At 47.5% G+C, this 12,205-nt stretch overlaps 1 protein-coding gene across 2 annotated transcripts in view; it reads left to right on the top strand.

Moving 5' to 3' along the window:
• Nucleotides 1-1,755: 1,755 nt before the first annotated feature.
• The window catches only part of TRPC3 (transient receptor potential cation channel subfamily C member 3), a 57,922-nt gene continuing 47,472 nt past the window's right edge, over nucleotides 1,756-12,205 (top strand). For both annotated transcript variants that reach the window (XM_066384638.1, XM_066384646.1), the window contains exon 1: nucleotides 1,756-2,343. In XM_066384638.1, the coding sequence (XP_066240735.1) occupies nucleotides 2,132-2,343 (212 nt within the window). In that variant the 5' untranslated portion in view covers nucleotides 1,756-2,131. The remainder of the gene's footprint in view (nucleotides 2,344-12,205) is intronic.

Genomic DNA, 12,205 nt, shown 5'->3' with positions numbered 1-12,205 from the left:
ATTACAGCACCCTATACTGTGTGGGACAGAGAGCATGTGGGAAATCTCTGTACCTTACATTCCATTTTGTTGGAAACCTAAAACTTCTCTAATTTTCTTTTTCTTTCTTTTATTTAAGAGAGAAGCAGAGAGACAGGAACATAGAGCTATTCCTGTATGTGCCCTGACCAGAATCGAACCGGCAACCTCTGTGCTTCCAGACGACGCTCCAACCAACCAAGGTATCCAGCCAGGGTTTAATTTGTTGTTGATTGGATCTTTTTTTTTTTTTTTTTTTAAAGACACAGAGAGAAGAAGGGAGAGAGAGGTGACGGGGAAGGAAAGCATTCATTTGCTGTTCCTCTAAGGTGTCCTTAGAAGAAATCACTGCCCTGTTAGGCAGCTAGCCTGTGACAGCTGGTTAGGGCAGCCCCAGCAAACCAGGACAATGCATAAGGGGAGACCTCGTGATTTGAGGCTATCTGTAATGCTTCTATCTAGAACCTCGTAAGAGGAGCTTATGAACTTGTTAACATCATTATAAAGAGCCTGCAGATTTCCTGAATTCACTCAACAGACATGTATTGAGCTTTCCTGGACATCAGATGCTGAGCTGTCAGACAGAAAGATGAGCCACCAACCAGCTCAAAGGAAGTAAGATCCCAGACCATCCTCCAGGAATTCACAGTCTAAAGGGGAGACGGGCACAAAAAGAGTTCGTTGCAATACACTGTGATGCTGGGTAAAATTGTGGTACCACAGAGCTCCACAGGTAGGGACCAGGGGCCTTGAGAGTTTCACTGGGACACAGCAGGGGATGTCCGGTAAGAGACATATGGAACCTAGGTCTTTTGGGGAAAGTAGAAGTTTGCCGGGGGGAGGAAGGAAGAGACAGCTTGGTGACAGGAATGCCACAGACAAAGGCAGGAATGTGGGGAAGTGTCCAGAATGTCCGGCAATGAGTGAAAGGTTCGAGGGAGACCAAAGTGTGTTTTGTTTAAATTTGGGAAGAATTACTCCTCAAAGGAATGCACTAAACGTGGATACAATTAAAAATGAGTATCTTATTTTATCTCATCATAGCATGTCTGGTATTTTTCCAATTCTTCCAAGTTGGGCTTGCTGGGAAGCTGCCTATTGAGGCAATAGGCACCTGGAAAACACACTGGCCTAGGTCTAACCAGAGTCTTCTTTCTCACTAGTTACCTCCCTTGGGCTGTTGAACTCAGTCTCTCTAAGCCCATTGGTTTTCTCATTTCTAAAACAAGGGATACATTCCTTGATCCTGAATACTTCTTCTGACTAAACTTCCCTGAGTCTTTTCTCCTAGAAGAAATACTACTCTTGAATTTTAAAATACTTTTTGTCTGTTTTTTTTTTTTTAAAGGACTTTAAATGTTGCTGGAAAATATTCCCTGGAAAGTATATAAATCCTGTTCAATGTTTTTGAGATTCATTTAAAGCCTCACGCACATTTAAACCATTGCCATTGCTGGGCTAGAGAAGGCTCTCAGGGACAAGCCCCTAATCCCTCTGCAGGTTCAGCTAAGTCTCAGAGAGAGGAACAACGGAAAGTAAGGCCTTGCCGTAGAGAGGGTACACAGGACTGCAGGAGAAGGAGCAGCACACCGGCCGGTTCCTCTCTGTCTCCCCAGGGAGACTTGTCTGCGTGGAAAGGGCGGTGGGGCCCCTGGGAGGCGAGAAGGCAGAGTGGGGAGGGGGAGTTTCTCTGCTCCCCCGCCTCCCTACCTGCTGGCCGGCTGAGTCCTCCCCGGCCCCACGGGTCGGAGAAGGAACTGGCCCTTCCCTCCCCCTCCACCACCCCGAGTGCGGCTCTTGTCCTAGCGAGTGATGCTGTCTGTCGGAGCAGGCGCGGCCACGGAGCAGACAGCGCCCGCGCCCCACTCGGCCCCGGGCTGACTGCTCGCAGGCGCAGCGGCCGTGGGCTGGATGGTGGGCGGCGCGCGGCGGCTTTGGTCCCCGTCTCCGTCTCTGAGCGCCAGGTGACGGGCGGCGCCGCTGCGTCCTCCCCGCTTCCCTCCCGGTCACTGCGCGGGGCAGCCGGGGCCGCGGGCGGCGGGCAGGGGGCGCGGCGGAGGCAGAGGCGGAGGCCCGCGACAGGCAGCCCCGCGTGCGGACCGCGGCCGGCGTGATGTCCACCAAGGTCAGGAAGTGCAAGGAGCAGGCGAGGGTGACCTTCCCCGCGCCGGAGGAGGAGGAGGAGGGCGAGGACGTGGGTGCCGAGCCGCAGCGTCGCCGGCGGGGCTGGAGGGGCGTCAACGGGGGTCTGGAGCCGCGCTTGGGGCCCGCGCCTCAGGAACCTCACGGCCACCGCCCGCCGCCCTGGTCGCCGGGACCCGACACGTAAGTACCGGCCGCCGCGGCCCGGGAGGGAGGCGCCCGCGACGTGCCCATGACCCCAGACCCTATCCGGTCTGATTCGGGGACCGCCCCCTAGGTCCTGCCCTGTGGAGAGAAATGCCCCATGAAGCGACTTCACGGACGCCGGGCGCGCTCTCCAGTCAGTGGACACTTTCTCTCCTATGGCGGGGACACACGTGCGACGGCCCCATGGGCTGGGAACCCCCTGGGAGAATGGACCCCGGGTGCTCACGATCACCCGAGGGGTCTAGGAAGGCAAGGTGCGCACCGACCCGGGCGCGCGCGCACCCCCAGCTCGTCCCCGCGTCCCAGCGCGAAGCCACCCCGGGAACGTGGGTTCCCTCGGATGCTCCGGGCCGTCGGGGCGAAGGGAGGGTATCGTGGACGGACGGTGTGCCTGGTCGCCTGGTTTCCCGACGGCCCATTCACCGGGAAGTCTGGAACCAGAGCCCCAGTGGGTCCCCCGGAAGAGAGCGGCGCGGGGACCGCTTTGCTGGTGATTTGGGCCGTAGACCCCGGGCGGCTCAGGGTCGACAGTTGTGTTTTTATTTTCAAGGAAGATACTGTATAGAAGTCCACGCTGTAATGGGTGAGAAGGAGCAACTTTGCTTCCTTCCCAGACCTGCGAGACGCAGAGAGGATGAGAAAGAGGGTGATTCATTTTACAGGGCGCAAGCTCTCCGGTTCTCTTGGCACGTACCTTGGGCGTGTCGCGGGGTTTGCTGTCTTTTTTAGGAAGAACGCTCAACTCTAGGTGAAAGTGGGGGTCGGATTGGCCGTGACACTGCCCGCCTGGGCCCAGGGAGGTGGTTCTGCAGCGCCCCCTGCAGCCAAGGGCTGCCCGCTGCCGGGGCCAGGCCTCTGGAGCCACCCGGGAGTAGATGGCCCTGGGAAGGGTTCTGCTTTAAAACGAGCGATGCATCCCAGCGTGGTTCGGTTTTTGCGGAAGATAGGCCTGGAGTGGTAATGGCCCAGGAAATGTAAGTAATAGAATCCTTAGCGACGAAAGCACCGCCGACTGGCTTCCCTGCCTCTCTGGGGTTTTAAGATGTGGTCCTTTTATTTTTATTTTTTCCTTTGGTCAATTTGGTTTTAAGAACCCTGCTCAATTTCTTGATCCTTTAACTTTTTTTTTCTTTTACCTTAAATTCACACTAAATTGGACAGCAGAGCACTCCTACCTGAGAAAGGATGGCAGAGCAGAGATCCCTCACTCTCTGCCTTTGTGAGGTCTGAGGTCAGTTATTCAGAGCCAGGGGCAAAAAGGGTGTCCAGCTGCTAATGGAACATCTCCCTCTCTATGGGCTGAGTTGACAGAATTCAACAAGAAAGACTGTGGATAGTGTATTTTCTAAAGAGGCCGAGAAGATCCAGTCATTTTAAGGAGGTAGACTTAAGAAAAATTTCTTCCGGCGTGCTGCAGCCAGCTCTCCCTGTTTGTTTGAGGCCTGTGACTTGGTAATGGCGAAGACTAGTTGGATATCCCTGGCGGAGGTTAGCTCTTTTCTCCTTCAGAGTAGAACACACCCAGTTTCATAGCTTAGGGAGTGAACACACAGCCCTAGGGTGGGCTCAGAGCAGGGTGGCCCCAGAGCCCTCTTTAGAAGACAGAATAGGAGGGAGGCTGAGGATAGAACCCACTTCTATCAGGAAGATTTCTCAGAGTGATCCTGTTGTTTGTCTCACTGCTCCATGCTCCAGGATTCTATTTGGGAGTTTTAAACACAGACTGACTTAGAAGAAAGAATGTCATCTGTTATATCACTAACAAGTTTTTTTTGTTTGTTTTTTTTTGTTTTTTTAGTGAGATAGAGAGAGAGTGAGAGAGAGACAGGAAGAGGGATGAGAAGCATCAACTTGTAGTTGTGTTCCTTCAGTTGTTCATTGATTGCTTCTCATAGATGCCTTGCCTTGAGACGGGATTGGCCGCCAGCTGAGCCAGTGACCCCTTGCTCAAACTAGCAACCTTGAGCTTGAAGCCAGCACCCTTTGGGCTCAAGCTAGAGATCAGGGAATCATGTCTATGATCCCACGCTCAAGCCAGCAACCTCGGGGTTTTGAACCTGAGACCTCAGCATCCCAGGTCGACGCTATCCACTGCGCTACCACTGGTCAGGCACTAATAAGGTTTTTAAAAATGAAACAAAAAACCTTGGCAAAACTCTTACTTCAACCAGTGATTCAAACCAATATGTCTTTTATCCTATTTATTTGCCAACCTACGGCCAAGTAGTGTGTCATTGGAGAGATTACCTCGTCCCTGAAGTGTTTTGGGTTGTAACGTATCTGATAAACTCCAAAATGCCATTTGAAGGCATTGTCATGAATTTCAATTCTAAGTTATTTCTTAAGCATTTACATGTGCAAAATGCAGGCTAGGTACAGCAAGCCACATACAACCTGTCTGCACTCAAGGAATTCAGAATCTCAGGAGGGGAGGTGGAAATAAAACTGATCATGAGTGATTATGCTCTAGATAAACACCATAAACACACACACACACACACACACACACACACACACACACACAAGGATAGAACTATGAAGGGTCAAGTGCAAAGGAGAGACATACAACATAAAGTTGTGGAGAAATTGAGGAAACCTTTGTCAGCCTGAGAAAATGGCCAGTAGGCAGAGACAGAGTTACTAATTCAGGCCCTTTCCCCCAGTCCGGTCCCAAAATGCCAGGCATGTCTAGGGAATGTTAGTTGAGTTTTTTAGGAACATAAAGTTATGTGTTGGAAAGCAGAAAGATGTAGCTGGATGTAGTGGTTGTGAATAAATAACTTAGGGGCTATTGCAACTCCCCAGGCGAGATCAGAATCTGTAACAGTGTCGTGCTGGTGGGACCAGATCAGAATCTGTAACAGTGTCACAGCGTCATGCTGGTGGGATGGAAAGGGGAGAGATTAGAAGAGAGAATACACAGATAGAATCTCTGGGAATTTTGCAACTTGACTGCCCATGAGAGGTTTACAGAGAAAGCAGGGTCAGAGATGACTTGGTGATTCAAACCTAGATAACAAAGAGATCATTGGATGTTATTGTTAAAAAGAATAGGACAGAGAGGAGAGTCTTTTTTGTTTTTTTTTTCCACATAATTCTGAGAGAGGTATCAAATAAAAAGATGTCAAGGCAAGTTTAAAGCTTGGAGAATTTGAGTGTCTACTGTCTGGTGGGAATGGTTACAGAGTCCTGTGAGTATATGGTATCACTGAAGAAGGAATGTAATGGGGAAGGCAAAGGCAGCCTAGGCTCCCCTATCTGCGGGAAATGTTTTGTTAGAGGGCAGAGAGAGAGGGAGAGAGGGAGAGAGACAGGAGTAAGCAAAAGACACAAAAAAAGGATGAAGGTGCAGGTGGTGGTAAGGGTAGGCTGCTTAGAGAGGACAGTTCCAAGAAAAGGGAAGAATTGACCCATAGTTGTCAAATACTTGATGAATCAAGAGAAAAACTTAGGTCTCTACTTTTAGTAAAAAGAATTGATCCTTGTAGTAACATGCAAGCACAAAACCTAAATTTAGGTCTCTCTGTGGTGTTACCTTTCACCAAGAAAGACTTCCAGAAAAGAGGATTCTGTTCAGTTTCTCTTAGGAAGAAGTGCTTTCTATTATAATAAAAGCAGTAATTTGTGTTTACATACTACTTCATGCTGACATTTATACTAATTAACTGGAATCACAGCTCTTTAAAGCAGATTTTTGACTTGTGGTGGCGCAGTGGATAAAGCGTCGACCTGGAAATGCTGAGGTCGCTGGTTCGAAACCCTGGGCTTGCCTGGTCAAGGCACATATGGGAGTTGATGCTTCCAGCTCATCCCCCCTTCTCTCTCTGTTTCTCTCTCTCCCTCTCTCTCTCCTCTCTGAAAATGAATAAATAAAAAAAATTTTTTTTTAAAAATAAATAAAGCAGATTTTATCATTGTCATTATTCAGCAGAGGAGGACATTGGCACACAGAGAACTACAGTCATTTTCTGAAGGTTACTTGGTAAATCAATAACAGAGCTTTTGTATTCGATATGTAATTATTGACGCTACTCCTCATGCTGTCCATTAGAGCAGTGGTCCCCAACCTTTTTTGGGCCACGGACCAGTTTAATGTCAGAAAATATTTTCACGGACCAGCCTTTAGGGTGGGACGGATAAATGTATCACGTGACCAAGACAAGCGTCAAGAGTGGGTCTTAGACGGATGTAACAGAGGTAATCTGGTCATTTTTTAAAAATAAAACATCGTTCAGACTTAAATATAAATAAAAAAGAAATAATGTAAGTTATTTATTCTTTCTCTGTGGACCGGTACCAAATGGCCCACGGACCGGTACCGGACCGCGGCCCAGGAGTTGGGGACCATTGCATTGGAGCTTAGACTTATGCATCCTACATAACTGCAGCCCTGTCTCCTTCTACCAGTGTCTGCCCGTTTCCTACACCCCCAGCCACCAGTGTGCTCCCCACTTCCCTGTAGTTGATGATTTTAGATTCCACACGTGAGATTATGCACTGCTCTCCTTTCTGTGTCTGTCTTATTTCACTTTGCATAATGTCTTCCAGGTTTATCCATGTGGTCACAAATGGCAGGGTCTCCTTTGTTGAGCTGAATAATATTCCACTGAGATATATATACAGATATCAATTTCTTTGTCCATGCATTTATCAATAAACACTTAGGTTGTTTTCATATCTTGGATCTTGGCTATTTGCTAGGAGGGTAGATTTCAGGTGCTCTCACAAAAAAAAAAAAAAAAAAAAAAGAAAGAAAGAAAGAAAGAAAGAAAATGAAGTAGCTATGGGAGGAGATGGCTATGTTAATAATCTTGACTAGTCATTTCACTATATATATATGTATATCAAATCATTGTATTTTACACCTGACGTATATACAATTTTTATTTTTAAAAAGTTATTGAAAATGAAGTCACAGAGTGGTTAGAAGGTTGACATAACCAGCACATCTCCGTGTGACAGGGGAGCTGCAGGTGAGTGCACACTGCCCTCACCCATACTGTCCAGCTGGACGTGGGTTTCTGTGGCACTGGCCTCGTGTAGACATCCCGGCCTAGGCTCAGCTGAACTGTGTGAGAACAGCGGTGTACATGGCTTGGGCATTAGATTGGAAGTAGCATCTTGCTCCCACCCCCTCAATCAGAAATCGGCAACTCTCTAAGGGCCTGTGATGTGTCCAAGGACAGGAGTTTGGACTTTGAGGACCAAAGTCAAACTAGTGTTCAGGAGGAAGAGGCAGGTTTCTCCATAGTTACGGTGTAATTTTGAAGAATAATGCAGCATGACATCAGACTGACCTACAATAATCTGAAACTTCTCATTATAATATTAGTTTATCCCCAAGAGGAGTCATTTCTCTATGTACAGTACAGAGTTGTCATTTTTTGTTGGTGGTTTTTAAAGTTATTCCGCATCCTATCGAGGTAATAGATAAATACTGTTTTAAGGATGAGGTAGTGCTACAAAGGCTTAACGAACAATAGCAAGTCCCCAAGAGTTCCCTGTTTCCTTCCTTTTTTCTTCCTGCCCACTTTCAACCCCTTCATCCACGGCCACCTGCTTGCTCAGATGTTTTAGATGTTCTCCGTAGTGTCAGGTGGGACATTTCACTCACTCATACCTTGTCCTCTCCCCTCACCCTCCGCTACATGCTTTCTCACAATTCTTGGTTATTGACGTCTTTATTCTTATGACCATGTAACTATCGTTCGCTGCGGAGTCAAGCGGTGCACTAGTATGATCGTGTTTCTTTTTTAATTACTTGTTTTTCTTGGAGTGCATATTTGACTCATCTGTTCTTGTTTCTTTAGCTAAATCCTCTGCAGTCCCCAACTGTAATGTGTCTTCCTGAAGGCATCCCTTCTAAACCCGCTGACTTCCTTTGAATGTGGTTTTCAATTATTTTTTTTCCTTTAGGAGACTTTTAGGGAAGGAAAAAAAAAAGAACTGTCTCTTCATGGGTGCTGTTCTGAAATTTCAAGAGGATGTGCCTTGCTGGACACTGGATGAACCCTTTCAGTAGTTGGAGACTATGCTTATGGTTCCTTTATGGAAGATTTCATGTATTATTTCTTTTATTATTTCCTACCCACTCTGTTTAGTCTTTTCTCTTTCTGGGATCCCTGTTGTTTTGGTGTTGGACCTCCTGGACTGATCCTTGGTTTTCCTATCTCTTCTCTTCTATGTTCTAGTGCTTGTTTTTTCTGTTCTTCTTTCTGAAATGTTTCCTTGACTCTCTCCCCCAATTCTTTCACTCATTTTTTTTCTATCTTAGTTTTGATAGTTTTGAGCTCTAAGAGCTCTTTCTTGTTGTACGAGGATTTCTTGTTATCGCCTTCTTTCTTATTTCAGAAATGCAGTATTTAAAAAAACCTTTATTTCTCAAGGGAGGAGGGATTGGGAGATAATAAACCCGGCTGCTATTATTCTGGAACTGGGCAGGGACCCCCTGTTCTGGATTCCTGCCCTCCCCTGGGTCTGCTTACCCCCCCTCCCCTCATCCAGTGCATCTCTGTGCCTGTTTCTCCAGATCTTGTACATCTTATCTTTCTTGTGTGTGTGTGTGGGGGGGGGGGAGGTATCACTTGATCTCATCAGTTGGGGTTAGTGATCTGGGGGAAGGGTTTCTCACGACTCCTCATATAGATTTTCAGCCAAATTCCCCCCATTTTTGGCTCCTACCTTTGTTTCTACTTTCTGGTATTTCTTTAGCCTTCAACTTCTGAGCCTTTTCTGGTACCGAGCAGGGTGGGTCAGCTTCTTCTTACAGGCCCTGCAGTGGGGCCTCCCTTTTCTCTGCTGAGTTGCCAGGCAGCCTGCCGGTGCCTCTTCCCGTCCTCACATACGGTGGGTGGGGTAACAAATGCCCTTTGACCTCAGAATGGTGACCTCTCTGTTGCTGTTCTTTTTCTCCTTGTTGCTTGTTGGAAGGTAATTTCGGAGAGGAGACAGGGTAAGAACTGTCTTTATTCCATCATCCTAAAGCCAGAGACCCCCTGGCATTCACTGGGGCCCTAGCATTCAGTATCATTAACAGAACCAAGATCACAAAAGGAAGAAGATGCTGAACCATGAGTGATCTTATTAGGTGAATGGAGTAGAGAATAACCCCTACAGTGGGAGGGTCATCTGAAGTCCCCTACCTAAAGTTGTCTAAGTCCCACACTAAGATGACAGCCCCCTTCAGGGTATTGCTCAAGTGACAGTGAATGGTCACAAAACAGTCTTCTGAGAGGGAAGCTGTCCCTTCCTTCCTTCCTCCCTCCCTCCGTCCCTCCTTCCCTTTCTTCTGTCCTTCCTTTCTTCCCTCCCTTCCTTCCATTTGTAATATATTGAGGTGACATGACATTGGTTAATAAGATTATATAGGTTTCAAGTATACAATTCTATAACACATCGTCTGCTACCTCATTGTGTGCCCACCACCCAGTCAAACAGCTTTTGTTACCATATATTTGACCCCCTTTACAGTCCCCCACTCCCTTCCCTCTGGTGAGCCCCACACTGTTGTCTGTGTCTATGAGTTTCAGTCGGATACCCTACATATGAGTGAAATCATAGGGTTCTTTAGTTTTTTTTCTGACTTATTTCACTTAACACGATGTTCTCCAGGTCCATCCACGTTGTTCCAAATGACATCGCTCCATCTTTTCTTATGGACGAGAAGGGGGCTGTTCTTGGCCAGCAGTCTTCCCTCTCGGCATGCCCTCGGCACTCCACAGGATGCGTCTGGGAAGGGACCAGATTAGTGGCCGGGGCAGGGTGGTCACGCAGGAGTCTGGCCCCAGGTACAAGGTCTGGAGTGATGAACTGTGGGGTGGCTAACTTCACACTTGTGCATACGGGGCTCAGCAGTGACTTTATGAGAATAATTCAGATTTCATAGGGTTTTGTCTTTACTTGTGTCCAGGTCAGGGATATTTGTCTACAATCATCTAGTCAAAAAAAAAAAATCCCCATCTTTGTTCTGTTGAGCTAATAGGTGACGATTAGGGTTTTGGTCCTCCATCTTTATACACAGTGAGATGTACATGTGCACACGTGCGCCACCCGTGGAGGAGAGAGTGTGACTGTGACGATATTCTTTTGCATTTTTTACTCCATTCTGTCAAGTAGGACGGTACATATGGGTTCTCTGGTGAAAGGCAGGTCTCAGGGTGACAGGAGGGGAGCAAGCACCTTGAGACTGCAGACTTGACTCGGATATGGAAGCTAATGACAGAGAGCCTGAGCCCTTTGATTCTAATACCCTCAGCAGTGGAATGTGCACTTAGGGGCTCCCAGGCTTCAGCGTGACTCCACCCCAAAAACACACATGTTCACAGACGGTCAAGTCATGTGTTTCAATGACATACATCATAGAGGCCCTTTATCAGGTGCCCTGTCCTCCTTCCAAGCACACTCACTTGTGAGGAGCACTGGGTAGATGATAGATGTCCCCAGAGGCAGCCATATTGACTGACAGGTACCTGCTTGCCAGGGGCACAGTGGGGGTTGTCTATTTGTGACTTTTCCTCCATGACCTTTGTGTCCTCTGTCACTGCCTGCTGCGACTGCCTGTCATTACCACTTCCAGTCGTCACCAACCCTGACACCATCACCACCGGTGTGGTGGTTGCTTCTAACCCCTTGTCTGTCTTCTCTGCTGCTCCCTCCTCTCCTCTTCTGAGACTCCTCTGCTTCTCTCGCACTTCACAGAATGACAGGCCGGATCTTCACCAGTCGGCACACCCCCTGTCTTCAGGGCGATGAATGGATTAGTCCAAACAATTTGCGTGTGATTCTCATTGCTTTGGCTTGTGTGGGGGGTGATATTTCTTAGCCTGTGTCCTTGCTAGCTGGAGGGGGGAGCTGATGAATTCTTACCTTTTTCAACCAAGGATTTCAGGTGACTTCTTTGACAATGTCAGTTGTTACTGAGTGCTAAAGAGCTTCTGATTCAATCCTGAGGCCATTTTAGAAACTGTTCTTGATAGAACCAGAATGTTCCTACCCATAAGCTGAACGTATATTTTACCACCGGTGTTTTGATTTACAAGCGGTTATTCATTTTTCTTACTCCCTAGACACGGCGTGGTAACGTAGAGAAAGTCTGACATAGGACCTCTGAGTCTAATCTCCTAATTCTCTTACCTTTCAGTGACCTTGAGGAAGTGACCGTTCTAACCAGGTCTCTTTATCTGTAGCGTATCAGTTCAAAGTACTTTTCAAACATCTACTGCACTGCAGTATGCACTGTCAAGGTGACATAAGTATAAAACAACATAGGAAGCACAAAGCAGTTATCTTCAGCTGACCTTAGTGGACACGAATATCCTAGGAGACACTAACCAAAGAGATGAAATAAAATTAAGTGTAGAGATTCAGGGCAGACTAGCAATATTACAGAGCTTAGGCTGGAGTGATCAGGAAAGGTTTCAGAAAGGGTCAAAAGACTCAACATTTCAGAATGAACAGAATCTTGCAGGTGTGCTAGTGATGACCTGTGACACCTTACCCCCTGCTTACAGCCAAGTAATGCAGGCTGGATCATGGAAACAGGAAGGATTTGAACAAGGGCGAAAATGAGAGCATGCCCCCGGAAGGAAACAAAGGAGCATCCCAGAGACAGAGGGTCAAGAGCATCCCAGAGCTGTGTGGGTCAAGAACCCACACAGCTTCCACGAGCAGCAACATGGCACCCCTACAATCTGCCTGTAACAGGTCCTTCTCCTGAGCCACCCGCCTGCTCACTGGGAGAGAAAAAAATAAGCCAATCTGTGGTTTAAGTTAATTTTTAAAATTTTGTGTTTCACTTATTCAACAGACACTTATTCTCATTCGACAAGTGAACTAAGCA

This window comes from Saccopteryx leptura, chromosome 1, assembly GCF_036850995.1.
Source record: "Saccopteryx leptura isolate mSacLep1 chromosome 1, mSacLep1_pri_phased_curated, whole genome shotgun sequence".
NCBI lineage: Eukaryota > Metazoa > Chordata > Mammalia > Chiroptera > Emballonuridae > Saccopteryx > Saccopteryx leptura.
The sequence above is the reverse complement of the archived record's forward strand: the minus strand, read 5'-3'. Positions and strand labels throughout refer to the sequence as shown.